Source organism: Lissotriton vulgaris, chromosome 12 (assembly GCF_964263255.1).
Source record: "Lissotriton vulgaris chromosome 12, aLisVul1.2, whole genome shotgun sequence".
Classification (NCBI taxonomy): Eukaryota; Metazoa; Chordata; class Amphibia; order Caudata; family Salamandridae; genus Lissotriton; species Lissotriton vulgaris.
The window spans coordinates 632228382-632242708 of NC_141700.1; the positions used below are offsets into that span (position 1 = coordinate 632228382).

At 45.3% G+C, this 14327-nt stretch overlaps 1 protein-coding gene across 1 annotated transcript in view; it reads right to left on the minus strand.

Annotated features, from left to right (window-relative positions):
* Positions 1–631: 631 nt before the first annotated feature.
* LOC147677896 (uncharacterized) overlaps positions 632–14327 on the minus strand; it is a 104452-nt gene continuing 90756 nt past the window's right edge. The window contains exon 6 of the mRNA XM_086945791.1: positions 632–3473. Within this exon, the coding sequence (XP_086801917.1) occupies positions 3297–3473 (177 nt within the window). The 3' untranslated portion in view covers positions 632–3296. The remainder of the gene's footprint in view (positions 3474–14327) is intronic.

The following is a 14327-nucleotide window of genomic DNA, read 5'->3' on the forward strand; positions in this document are numbered from 1 at the left end:
TGTCCTTCCACTGCTTCCTCGTTTTCTCAGGTACTTTTCTTAAAATTTAAGTTGTAGCACTCCTTAAGACTGCATCTGGTTTACAGGACATCTGCCCCCCTCCTTTCCTGCTCCACATTGTTGTTGCTTGCCAGTATTTGGTGCACCATTATTTGCCCTCTTGTTGCTCTGTTGTTCTTACCTTGTGGTTTCTTCCCCCATTGTTGCTGCTGCCCCGTTGTTGTTGCCATGCCCCTCACTGTGTTATTGCTTTCACTCCCACCACAACCCCCTCCTGCTTTGTTGCTTATCCCATCCCCTCCTGCCAGGAAGAAAAAAAACATTGGCAAAACTAATAGGTTTCGCCTATGTATTGACAAAACCAAATAGTTCTACAGTTTGACTTTGTCAATGTTTTTTTAAAGAAATATTTTACAACAGCGTCATACTTTTTTTTGCTGTACACCTTGGTTTTAAAAAATCTTGCATAGGCGTGACCTATAGCCTTTGCCGATGCCTGTTCGCTAAGTGTGACTAGAACTCTCACAGTTATTCTCTGTAGGCCTTTTCCATGCCCTGTGGTATTTTATCCTCATGGATGTGTGGCATACCCAGGCAGCATTTGCTTTGTTTGTTTCACAGAAAGAGTCTTGTGTTTGAAAACACCTTTTTTAATTAAAACATGCAAAGAAATGTCTAGTAAGAGACAGATGGAGAGAAAGAGAGAGAGAAACAAGCAATTCGAGGAAGCTGGACACATGCACATATTTCACATTATTAGTGGTGCTCAGTTGGCTGTGGTCATAATGGGCGAATACACTTTAGAAATGGGAGATGCTACAGGAGGAGTCTCCACAGTCACTTCTTTTTCTGCTTTTCAGCGTTGCTTGATAAAAGATAAAACGCTTTACAGGTTCTCCAGCTTGCCCACTTTGATCAAATATGTTCACGGTGCGCCCTTTCTGTTTTATGAATTCAGGGCTGAGGATAAGCTCATTAAACATTTAGAAATGCATTGTAAGTAACTCAGAACCAAGGGAGTAGTCAGTAAAATAAAATACCCCCCACTTGGAACCGAAGTTCTTATGGCACCAAGCAAGCAAAGCAAGTCATTGCAACCCTCCTTGGAAGAGCTTGCTTGTCTCTCCATCCAGGCATCCATTTATCTTTTCATTCTTCCATCCACCGCCGATATCCACCATTTCACTTTTACATTCTGTCACCCTTTCAGCCTTTTATCCTACACTCAGCCTATCACCATTCCATCCATCCGCCCACCCATCTATATCCAAACCTATCCATCAAACATATCCATCCTTTCACTCAGTTATCCATCCTTTCACTTACCTACCCCATTTCATCCATACATAATTTTGCTCCTCCATCAACCCATTTACTCAACCATCCATCCACCCTTTTACTCCATACATTCCTCCTCCCTTTCACTCCTTTCACTCATTCCTCATCTATCAATTCATTCACTCACTCATCAATCCATCACTTTCACTCATCAATCCATCCTTTCATCCAGCCATCCATCTATCCTCTCTATTATTCATTCACCCATTCTTTCATTCACTTTCTCTTATATCTACTATTTCACACATCCATTCACCCTTCCAACCTGTCCACCCACCCTTTCACTCCATCCATCCATCCATTCACCATCCATTTAACATTTCCCTCATCCATCCATTCACTCTTTCATCCATCCATCCATCCTTTCATTCATCCATCCATCCATAAACCATCCCTTTCATTTAGTTCATCCACCAAATCATTGATTCATCCATTTGACCTTTCAGTCATTGATCCAGCCTTTCACTAACTCACCATCCATCCTTTCTTACATTATCCATGCATCCTTTTACTCATCTATCCATTCACCCATTCATCCTTCCTCCCTTTTACTCATCCATCCTTTCCCTCATTTATCCATGTATGTATCCTTCCACCTTTTCACTCATCCACCATTCCACTCACACACCCATCCCTCCATCCATTCTTTCACTCATTCATCTGTATATTCACCCTTTCACTCATCCATCCAGCCATCCATCTATCTATCCTCCCTTTCACTCGTTCATCCATTCTTTCTCTCATCCGTCCATACATCCATCCTCCCACTCCTCATTCATCCATGCATCTATCCATCCACCCCTTCACTCACCCACCCACCCATCATTTTAATCACACTTCCATCCATCTATCCATCCATCCATCTTTCACTCATTCACCTTCCCACCCTTTCGCATTAGTTATGTGCCCTTGTCTGGCAGTTGCAGATAGAAGAGACCCATCAAAAACCCCACCCCCGCTGTAGCTGCTAAAGCGGGGGGTTCACGATGCCCCTGCTCAGTACTTTCAGTGTTAGGGATGCACCACAGTGGACTGCACCCTACTCAATGTTAGGAGTTCATTGCCACCAACACCAACTGATCACTCTACAGTTTTTGCAGAACAGGAGATGACACCTAGTACTTCTACAATTTCCCCTGAGTAGCCTCTACTGGTGTGTCTGGTTCTACTCATAATCACACAGCTCGGTTATATAGGATTGGCCTTTATTAATCAAATGCTGAGGAAAAGTGGAAGGAAGCCACAATACTCAACATCCCTCCAGACATTAAAAAGGAGCAGCGGCTCCTCAGCTAAGGCAAAGGAGCATTGCCCCACAGGAAAAATAAAATGATAATAACGCAACGTTATTATAATTGTATTTTTCCCGTCCTCGCCCAGTTTTGTTTAAGCGGCAGGGCGGGGTTGGGCTGTCACCTAGCAGGGGGAGGAGTGGTATTTGCACTTAAGTACGCATAACAGTTTGAGTGGCCGTCTTGGGCCGGCCAAACAGTCATGTGCACTATGTATTTTCTCCACCCAGGCTCAGACCAATCATGATGCTGCTATTAGCAGCATCGTGATTGGCTAGGGGAGTCTGGAAGCCTGTGGGCTTCCTATTCCTGCACCTTCCATGGAAGAAGAATGGAGGAGAGGCGGCCTCGGCCAGGTAAGTGGAATTTTCTTTCATTTTTTTAAACACCCCTCACCAGCCCTACCCCGCCCCACCACCACTGCCCCATAGCAGCTGCCACTGTTAAAAAGAGCAGACAAAGCATATCTCCAGGTAATGATGGTCTGAGTGTGGCTACCGGTGGCCCACGGAGCCCAGAACAGGATCATATGAAAGGAGGTTGAGGGGGTATGGGTGAGGGTAGAACCCAACCAGAGTCAGGACCACCGGACCATTACAAGCGGAGACAGTGAGAGAAGGCTAGTGATGGTGCTAAAAGTTCTCTATCAAACGTGCCATTGGACCCTCAGATTCTGCCTTCCAGTATCAGGGTCTTGAGGTCAGCAGCGGAGTTGGCACAGAGCACTGTGTGGGTGATGCATCTCTTTTCTACCAGGGAGGCCACCGCCTCGCCCACCTCCAGGTGACTCACGTATCCGGGGCCAAGACGTTCTGGGGTGGCCACTCCCATGTTAATCTTCACCTGTGGGTGCAAAGACAAGTATATTATTCTCCACAGACAGACAGAAGCAATGTCATCTCCAAACAGTGTGTTCATGTGGGAGGCTTTAAGCAGTTCGCTCTGTCTGTTTAGCATTTCTGCTTCATATATGTCACAGTATGTTATTTGTTGTAAAAAACGACTGGTACTAACTTTCAATTTGTACATAACGTGAGCTACTAGATGTCACCCCCTGGTCTCCCATAGGTTATATGCCAGAATTCAGGAAGCTTGATTGGGCTCCTGGAACAGAAGCAAGACCATTGGGAGAAGGGGGTCACACAAATGATTGAGTGAGACTTAAATGAAAGAATGATCAGGGCGGGGAAGTCATACAAGTCCTTAGCCTTAGACTAATAAGCGTGATGGGCGAGTGACCAATGCTGCAGGACCTGGGGATTGGGAGTTGCAGTACATTTATTCAAGTTCTTAAACCACAATTCACTGGCCAGACTCAACTAGGTGATCACTGCAGGCAGACCAGGGGCAAACATACAAATCACACGATGGGAGACTACTGGGGTCTGGTCCAGGACGACAAGAGGGAAGGGAATTTCTATCCTTATATATATGAAAGGCCACACCTAAATGTACAACCTTGATGTGGAATGTAAGGGGCCTAGGTTTAGTAATCAAAAAATGAGAGGTCCACACATATTTGGGGAGGTGGGAAGCCCATATAATATTCCTCCAGGAGACACACTTGACAGCACATGAAGTAACCAAACTACAGAGAGGATTGTGGCGGCAGATATACGCCACCAACTAGTTTTCATACTCAAGGGGGCAGTACCAGTTTAGTTTAGACCGGGGGGTACCATTCCAGGATCCTGAAATTGACAGAGACCTGGAGGGCCAGTTTGTGCTGATCTTTGGCTGTTTCGATGGACAGGAGACTACACTCATCTTTGTATATGCCCCCAATATAGACCAGTCCCTCTACATTGACTCCATATCCGCAAACCTAGCCACAAAATCGACTGCCCTAATAATACTAGGGGAAGACATTAACTATGTGCTTGATGTTGCATTGGATTGCATTTACCTGGCATTGCAGACTGCCCCGACAGCTAGGGCGCCACACACATTTGCAAAATCGCTTTAGGACTAGGACCTTGAAGATGTTTGGCAGACTGGTAACGCACAGGCACAGGAACACTCCTTTTTCTCAGCGCCACTTGACTTAAATGTCCTATTAGACAGTGTTTGAGTTTCTAGACCCCGATCGTTACCCATGCAGAATATTTGGGCCCGATGGTATCAGGCTACAACCCCCTGTTATTGTGAGTGCAGTGGGGTATGGCTTCCACCTGTCCCCACATAGGGACCACAGTAAGCAATGCAGCAAGACAACGCATTACGGTAGAGGCTACGGCAAGTGATAAGTGAATATTTCACAGAGGACATTGGCACTGCCTCCTCTCCTGGGGTGGAATGGGAAGCCTTCAAGGAAGTCATGAGAGGTGGCTGCAGTGGGACAGTAATGGGGGTACGTAAGAAACTAGAATAAAAACTTACTTTCCTGGGGAATAGTCTGAGACAATTAGACAGGGAAGTGGCCTCAAACCCTGAGCGCAAGATACTTTTGAGCACCTAGAGGGAGAAATATGCTGTCCAGGTAGAACGGCTCAGGTGCCTGAATTATAAAGCATACTTAGACCGGCAGCATGAAGCAGGGTGACAAAACAGGGCAATTTTAGTATGATCCACAAACTCTAAATCGAGGGGAGACCCCACTACGCAGATCAAACATGCCATATCAAGACCTCTCTACACTTCAACACAACATAAACAAAGTGCTCCATGATTGCCATGCCACCCTTCATAGGGAAGGTCCAGCAAGGAGGTGGGGATTGGAGACTTTTTTTGCTCTCTGTAGGGTTACACAGGTGACTGTGGAGCAAAGGGCTGGCTCAGCTATACTGTCAAGGAAATGGAAGTTAAAAATGCGATAGAGGAGCTGGCGTCTGGTAAGACAGCGGCCTTAGATGGACTGCCTGTACAAATCTATAACAACTATACAGATAACCCTGCACCACGCCTCACTAAAGTATGTAGCTGCAAAGAAGGAAGGCATTTCCCCAAAGACTTTGAGAGATAAACTGGTGGTATCCCTCCCAAAACCCCACCAGGACCCAAGGGATGTCACCTCATACAGACACCTGTCCTTGCTTAAAATCTACTATAGTAAACTGGCTATTAGAATACTTCCCATTATGCCCCTGGTAGTCCACCCGACCAGAGTAAATGTATCCCTGGACGTGGCATGTTCAACAATATATGATGCTTCTTACGAATTCTGACAGAAACTTCTGATGAGTGCAGGAAGATGGCAATAGCTTTGTGTATAGACTTAGAGACACCATCTGATACGCTGAGTTGGAAGTTTCTACAGGCTGTTCTCAATAAATTGGAGATGGAGGGAGTTGGGTTCAATGGACTGCATTGTTGTACTGTGAGCCAACAGCCCGGGTGCACACAGGCTGGACTTTTGGTAGATCCAGAACTAGAGGCATGGCGCTAAACGCCCCTATGATTCCACTCAATAGTCTACTACTTACATGACCTGGAAATCCAGGGGCTATCCCAAGAGGGTGTAAAAGGATGGACAAATTCACCATAAGAGACGGTTATAAAGAAGAGAAGTTTCCAACTAGCCAAGAGTTATCCAAGGAATTGAGACTCCCCGCTATACATTTTCTTTTTATACGGAAACTTAAGGGCATAGTGTTGGAGATATTGGGACGGGAACACATCAAGCACTACAACTCATATTCACAATGGGCTGCAGTAGCAGACTCATCTCTTGGTTTTATAAGACACTATGGCACATGTTTACAAAATCTTTACTCCCCCCTTAGCATTAGGTCGGAAGCCCACACCCATAAAGCACTTAGAGAACAACAATGAGGGCAGGCGTTGGAAAGCACATGAAGGCATCACGTAATGCCAAGCTCCGATACACAAAATTCAAACATTTGCAAGCAAAATACTTAACAACTAAGACACTTATGCGAATATCCACTGGAACCTACACAGGGGTCCGATGTCCAACCTCGCGGAAGGCAATTTTATGCACATGGATTGGGGATATGTGTTTAAGGCTGAATTCTGGAGCGAGACACTGGAACACCTTGGCAAGGCACTGGGAAGAGAAATACCCTAAAGCCCTGAGATAGATCTGTTTATTGGGGCTCTCACACTTTGACATAAAAGGGAAGGCAGGCCCCAGCTTCCTGGCACTTGTGCTAATACTAGCGTAAAGGTGTACAGCTATGCACTGGAAGGCCAGCCAAGTACCCCCCATCATGCGATGGAGAAGAGTTGTATCCCAATGGACACAGAGTGAATATATAGTGCTAACGCAGGAGGAAAGAGGTGGTAGGAGGTACCCTATTTTAGATGCAAAGTGAGACATCCTAGAGACATATGAAAACCTTGACCCACTCCTATCACAAGATTGATATCTGAGAACAAGAGTCATGGACTCAGAGCCCTCAAGATAAAACACCTGCACACCTGTGTACAGTAGATATTATAACGAAAGACTATGCAAGTACTTGTTGAGTACATTTTCGAGGAAAGAGACGTAGACTTGAGACAGTTATCTTTTGTTGTACGATCAGTAGCAACTGCCAATTTAACCACATATTGCATGATGTAATGTCCTTATTCCGTAGAAGAGTGAGATGTATACTGTTGGCTATCAGATACTGATAACCATCACTCTGCAATATTATATAGCTAAACAAATGTAAGGACAATAAAAGTAATAACCAGATCTTTAAAAAAAAGATTGAAATGAAAGTAACGTACTCCTGCAAAACCCCCAAAAGTTTGCAACATTGTTTCTAATCAAATATTTTCTTCTATTTCAAGGCTTTATTTGGAGTTATATATAGTCAACTTTGAAGTAAAAGCAAAACCAAATGCATTTAAATTGTATCTAACCTAGTCTCTGATCGATTCTACTGGAATATAATTGACTTTAAATAGAGAGTCGACCCAGTCAAGATACAAGTGGGGATATTGACCCAGAACTAACCACAGCAAATGGGTGAAGCATTAAAATGAGATAATTATACGCAGACATAAAATTACAAATATTCTCTAATAGTTTCTGATTGTCATTGATATGGGAAAAGTCCAAAAGAGCATAGCAAAAAATATGCATCATCCAATGATCAGTGGAGATTTTTGAGGAACTTTTTGAGCTTCTGAGCAGCATAGTTTATGATGCCTGTAAAGGTTTCATCAGCTATGGGAGCATATTTACGACTAAATTGCGCAGCACGGCGCTGCAAGCAATTTAGCAGTGCTGCACTGTCTCATTTAAAAAACGCAGCAATGTGCCATATTGAAAAGAATACGGTGCATCCCTGTGTTTTCCCTTGCGCTGGAGCTAATAAAGCTGCCTAGCGCCAGTGCTTGCACCCTTGCACCATGGTGCAAGGGTGCAAGCATGGTGCACCATGGTGCAAGGGTGCCTGCGTTGCAGGGATGATTGTGTTTGTGCAGGAAGGGACATCTTCTTGCACAAAAACAGTCATTAATGGCGTTTTGCTCATTCTATGTGTGCTGCAGAAAAGAGCAAAAAACAAGGAGAAGTGAAAGTATTTCTCCTCGTTACACCACTCTAACACCTCCGTTTCAAAGGCGTTAGTTGTTGTTGGCGCTTTCTCCGATCTACAGATCCTTGCAAATCAGAGGCAGCGTCAAAAAGCAATGGGTGTTGCGGGGGTACGCCCACAGCAACACCCATTGCATGCCCCTTTCCTGCAGAAAACTGCGGGAGGAGGCCCATATTTACAAGGAGGAATTAAGCCATGCAAAATGCCTTAGCGCCGCCTTGTAAATATGGAGTAGGGCATAGCGCCACCAGAGCGTCAGAAAAAGTGACGCTCAGATGGCGCTAGGCACTTGTAAATATGCCCCATAGTTTCTTTAAGATGCCAAATGATTTGCTATAGAAGACAGGTGCCCATTACAACTAAAAAATAAATTCATGACAATGGAAAAACTCATTAGCCGGTGGGGCAGGTTACTGTTTTATTTTCCACCTCCAACATGTTTAATGTTCAATAAAGCCCAGTTTGGACATTTGCATTTGAGACCAATATATTTGTAAGATTGTTTCTGCTGAGTACAATGCTGTCAAGGCAAGACATTTTTGGGGGATCTTTTTGAGAAAGCAGAGCTAAACATCTTCCAACAGTCCAGCTCTTTTTCGAAGTCTTCTTTTGCATTCTGAAAGTTCACCATGTCCATGTTCGTATATTAAGTTGTCTTTAGCGTTGACAGAGGGTGTAGACTCTAGTAATAGTCATTGATTCTACACAAGAACAATTTTTTAACGTGTCATTTCATTTCTGCCTGATAACTGGCTACAGTGCTTTTCAGCTCGCATCTTCAGTCTCAAGGAAGCAGTACGCCGCTGTGCTGTATGCATCTTTTCTGTACAACCCGAATCTTCAATTAACATTTGGTGGAGAAGGGCTGACTCCTAAGACCTCCATGGTCACGCAGGAGTTCGAGATAAAACACCCTGGAAGAATCACAGGCCCAGATTTACTATCCTTCAGCCAATGAAGCGCTGCATGGAAACAGGAGCGCTGCACATGCAATTGATAATGATAATGATGATGATAATGATAATGACATTTATAAAGCGCACAAATACCAAAAATGGTGTCTCGGCGCTAGAACCATGAGCAGATCCCCAACAGCTCCCCTCACTGAAACAGCCAGGTCTTCAGATTTTTTCCAAGCTCAAGAGAGAGCTGGCATTTCTGATCTCGAATGGCAGCAGGTTCCACAGCTTAGAAGTGCCCTCATGAAAACTCCAATTAACAGCCCAGCGCCAGATGTACAGCATTGCAGCCTGAAGATGTCACTGACAGCCCTCGCACAAAACAATGCTGCTCAGCTCCATGCCAAACCTTGCCCCGTGGTGCAAGAGCAGGCCAGTGGCATTGTGCCTAAGATGTGTCCCTGAAGGACACTCCCCTGAGCAATGACTTAGGTGAAACAGCTGCAGAAGGGCACAGCTCATTAGATGAGTGCCTTCATGTGAAGCATACATGTAACACGTATGTACCAACTCATTTGAGCCTGTTTTCACTAGGTATTCGAGGATGAGGCAAATTCACGTCTTACTATCTTAGTAGATTGTGAGCTTTGCGTCAAAACTTTAGCGTGTTCACGCTTTTTTGCTGTGCAGCCCAGTTGTTACCTGAGTGAATCATGTACTGCATTAGCACAATGCATCTGGGGGAACAGTATGCTGGTGTGTCAGGTGTGCCCACTCCCCTCCTTTGTGATTTAATTGAGTTGTTGAGCTGATGATCTCTGGGATGCGTCTGCATTCTGGGAGTGGGACTGAAACCTATGAAGACTGTAAGCAGCATTGCTGCACCCCCAAATGTAAGTTGTTATTCACAACTGAAGAAGGAGAAATATACAGAAACACGTGTCTAGAGAGACACAGCTCTGGCTGCATCCATCAACAGTTTTGAGTACTAAAGAATTTCAACTTAAGTGTTATCATGCACTGCATTTACCACAATGCATTGGGCTAATTGTGTGCTGGTATGCCAGGCAGTGGGCTCCCTCCCCCCTTCTGTGATTGGTTACCATTAGAACATGAATACATGAATGAGAGTAGTCTGCCATCTGTGCATGGGTTCAGATAGAATTATGGCCTTCTCTGTGTAGGTACATGTAGCTGGCTCAATTTACTGTCTCCTGTTGGATGTGGGTTGCAATTTGTCAGGACGTTGCAGGAGGTAGAAGGTGTCAACGTGAACTGTCTGTTTCACTGCTAGGCTGTTGGGTTCATCACTAGAAGCCTCCACCGGCCCGCCCCAACTCTCCCACAGTTCTTAATGCTGGGAATGACAAGATATGGACAGGAATCTGGTGGAGTTGCATCCCCTATATAAAGGTCCTTCATTCTTGTTTGGAGAGGCAGAATGGAGAGTTGAAGAAAGGTTGAAGAGGGGGAAGGTTGTTTAATGCACCAGGGTCCATGAATGGTCTTCAGGTAAACATATGGTGAGGAAGGGGAGACTCTCTCCTCTGTGGTGTTCTACTTAATTTCATAGCCATGTCAGTTGGTTTGGGATATGAGGTATGAAGGTGTGGACCAGAGAGGAGATCCTCGATAAAGCGCCTACCCCACCACCATCATGACCCGAAACATGATATATCGGTGCATACACAAAGTACCAGCTTTGGTACGCGGTTGTGCTACAGAAGAACTATAGCGATGAGTCACAGAGTGGGCTGGCCGCATGCCACACAATTGTGTCTGTACATCTACTCAACTATCTCTGGATTCAAGAAGTGTTACTTTAGATCCTTGATGAGCAACTAGGTAGTAATTTCAAGTAGGGTTTTACTATCAATGACCTTCCCGTTGGCACAAACCCAGTGCACTGCTTCATTAAAACGCTCAGTGTACGGGAAGAGGGACACATTCCAGTAACCTGTTTCTTTGTAGGACTCCTTATTGGGCCACCTAAAGGAGTACAAGAAGTGTGGTTCAGGAGATTCCAGTTGCTTGTTCTTCTCTCTGCTGGCACAGAATTCCAGAGACTCCAGGGTCACCTCAACCCAATAGTTCTGAAGACACATCTAAGATGTTTTCACATGATTCTACACCTCCCTCTGCTACAAGCCTTTCACATGATTCTACACCTCCCTCTGCTACAAGCCTTTCAAAAAGATGTTCTTAACTTTGCCTTTGCACTTGTTGGTGATCAAATTTTGCATCTCCTCTGACACATGAAGAATCTTTAAGGTTCTGTTGTTTGCCCTGGTAGGTTGGCTCAGACAAACGTCCAGGGGGGCTGCCTGTTTGAATTTACTGGGGGTATCAAATATCAAATTAACTAGACCATACTGGAAATAGTTCAGAATTGCTTCCCTTGGTAACTGAAATTATTTTGAACCTCTCTGAAGGGCACAAAAGAGTAATATTCAAATAATGGACTAATAAAGGCAATTCCAAGTTGTATCTATGATGACCAGAAGGACCTCTAACCTTGGTATTTAACTTACGAATTATACCACAGAGTGGCCGTTGAAATCAATCTGGATTTCACCCCACCCCCTTTAATATGGGTGACCTCCCACAAATCTGAAATACCCAACTTGGTCCACATAGAATCTGATTTCCCTCTAAAATGTTTCTTAACTGCTGACTAAATTTAGGGCAAATAGTTATTTTACAAGTCTCTGTGTTTCTTGTTCTGAAATCCCCTACATATTAGCTGAGCTAGATCAATCACAACCTAATGAGTTCTGCCCAGCACATATCCAGATTAGCTGAATATTATTAGAATCTCCTGATACAATCAGCAAAAATGCAGTGAAAACCAAAGGTCCCTCTTTGAGAAAAGCTACTTTCAAAGTTGGCTTAGTAGGTAAGTAAGATGATTGAGCAGGCACAGACGCCTGCTAGCTTGGGCAGATTGTGCCTCCAGCTGTTATGCTGTTGTGGTGCTAGTGAGGCATGCTTCTATGGTTGCTTCCAGTCATTAGGGACCCAGGAAACCTCTTTCTGGTTTGCTGTCACTGCTCGATGATGAAAACAAGGGCTTTCCTTGAGTATTCTTCTGATAAGAAAATAAGGATCTTTTTTGTCCCCAATTTTGTGTGCCTGAGATATGTTGCTGTCTTGTCAGGTTCTTTCAGGATGGAGTAGCATCTTGGTCTCTTGCTACCCTAATCTCCCTGCATACCAAGCACATTATTTGCTTCTTGCTCCTGGGACCAACAGAATAGACATATGATCTCTGCCATATCACCCACATGTCTTATTACCTGCACAAGTACTTTTGCATCTTTGAGCACAGGAGTATAGCAGGCTACACATTACCTACCTCTATCGACGCCGCCACCGGAGCCAAGAGTCACTTGACGCACAGCTCCCTTGCTGGGAGGACGCCGCCACCGGAGCCAAGAGTCACTCGACGCATAGCTCCCTTGCTGGGAGGATGCCGCCACCGGGGCCAAGAGTCACTTGCAGCTAGAATCGCGCCGCCGCTCCGGGACTACAGTTCCCGGCAGGCACCGCGGCGGCGCGCAACTGTGACGTAGCACCAGGAGGCGCTTATCAACAGCACACGGGCCGGCGGAGAGGGGGAGAGCACAGGAGTATAGCAGGCTACACATTACCTACCTCTATCGACGCCGCCACTGGAGCCAAGAGTCACTTGACGCACAGCTCCCTTGCTGGGAGGACGCCGCCACCGGAGCCAAGAGTCACTCGACGCATAGCTCCCTTGCTGGGAGGATGCCGCCACCGGGGCCAAGAGTCACTTGCAGCTAGAATCGCGCCGCCGCTCCGGGACTACAGTTCCCGGCAGGCACCGCGCAACTGTGACGTAGCGCCAGGAGGTGCTTATCAACAGCACACGGGCCAGCTACGCGGGACGCGAGCGGGACGCCCGGAGCTAAGCCCGGGCAAAGGGCGGGCCCTCTACGGCCCTCATCGGCCAGAGGAGGCCGGGCAGGGCCAGTTACACTGCCCAATTAACCTGTTGGGCTCTGCTCTCCACATTCTGGGCTTTCTACGTGACTTTGGACTTGGATGTTTCGTGGTAAGATGCTTTTTACTTCCCCTTATTGTATGGTTACTGCTTCTATTGACTGGGGTTTCATATTCCACGGTCATATAATTAACCTGTTCTTAACTACATCATGGAGATGCGTGAAACTAGAAGCAGGGCAGCAGCAGGGGGGAAGAAACTAACAGGCACCCTGGATGATTTTATTGTCAGAACCCATATATTGATTGATGAAGGGATTTCACTGATGGAAAGAAGGGTTTCGCAGGACTTGGAGTATGCTAAGAGGTCTTCGATGGGCCATTTTGCAAATGTACGGAGCCCAAATAGAGGAGAGAATGATAAACTGCATTTAGAGGGGACAAGTATAGAGGTTTTGCAACCTCCCCTTGTAACACCTACTTCTATCCCCATTCCCTCAATTCTACCACCGGCCGAGGCATCCACTAGTGTATTGATACACACAGCAGTGACCCCTAAAGACAAAAATGTGGTGACACAGGGGTTAAAGGAAGGGGCTATACCCAAAAAGAGGCCTGTTCAAAATACGCACACTAATGCAGCTGGAAAAGACCTATTATCAGATACAAGTAATGTACTTCCTGTTAATGTTAACGATACACAAGGAGATGATCCTCTACCCCCTAACATTGTACGTCTATCCATCCCGGATAACACCATCCTGGATGACTCGATGGCCGATTTAATTTCTAATACCTCTGGGAATGGCGCGGATGAGGACAGCCTTAATGCTAGCAGGGCTAGAGAGAGTACTATGCTATATCTACTGAAAACTTCAATAAAAACTTTATTAACCCCAGTGATAGAACTTTTGAAGGAGCTGGAGAAACAAATACAGGACTTGAAAAAAGACACAAAAACCCAGCTTGAGAATTTGGCTAAACAAGTACTTACTCCTAGTATGCCCAAGCCGAAAGTTACTAAACCCGCACCAATACTGACAAAGAGTCTCCCAAATAATGCTTCTTTAAGTACAACCAACCCCGAAAAAGGAAAACTCCCTAATAATCAACCCTCAAAAAGTGCTCCAAAACGTAAAACTCCGTCTCCAACTGATAATGAGGCACCAATTCTACAAACTACTAATCTATTACAGGACAAAGACCAACTACCTAAAAGGGAGGTGCGTAGAAGTATAAATTTACCCCCAAAAGCCTCACCGTATGTTGTGATTCTTACTGGAGTGCCTGAACTGGATCCACAATCAACTGAAAACAACGGGGCACTTGTAAATAAGATCATC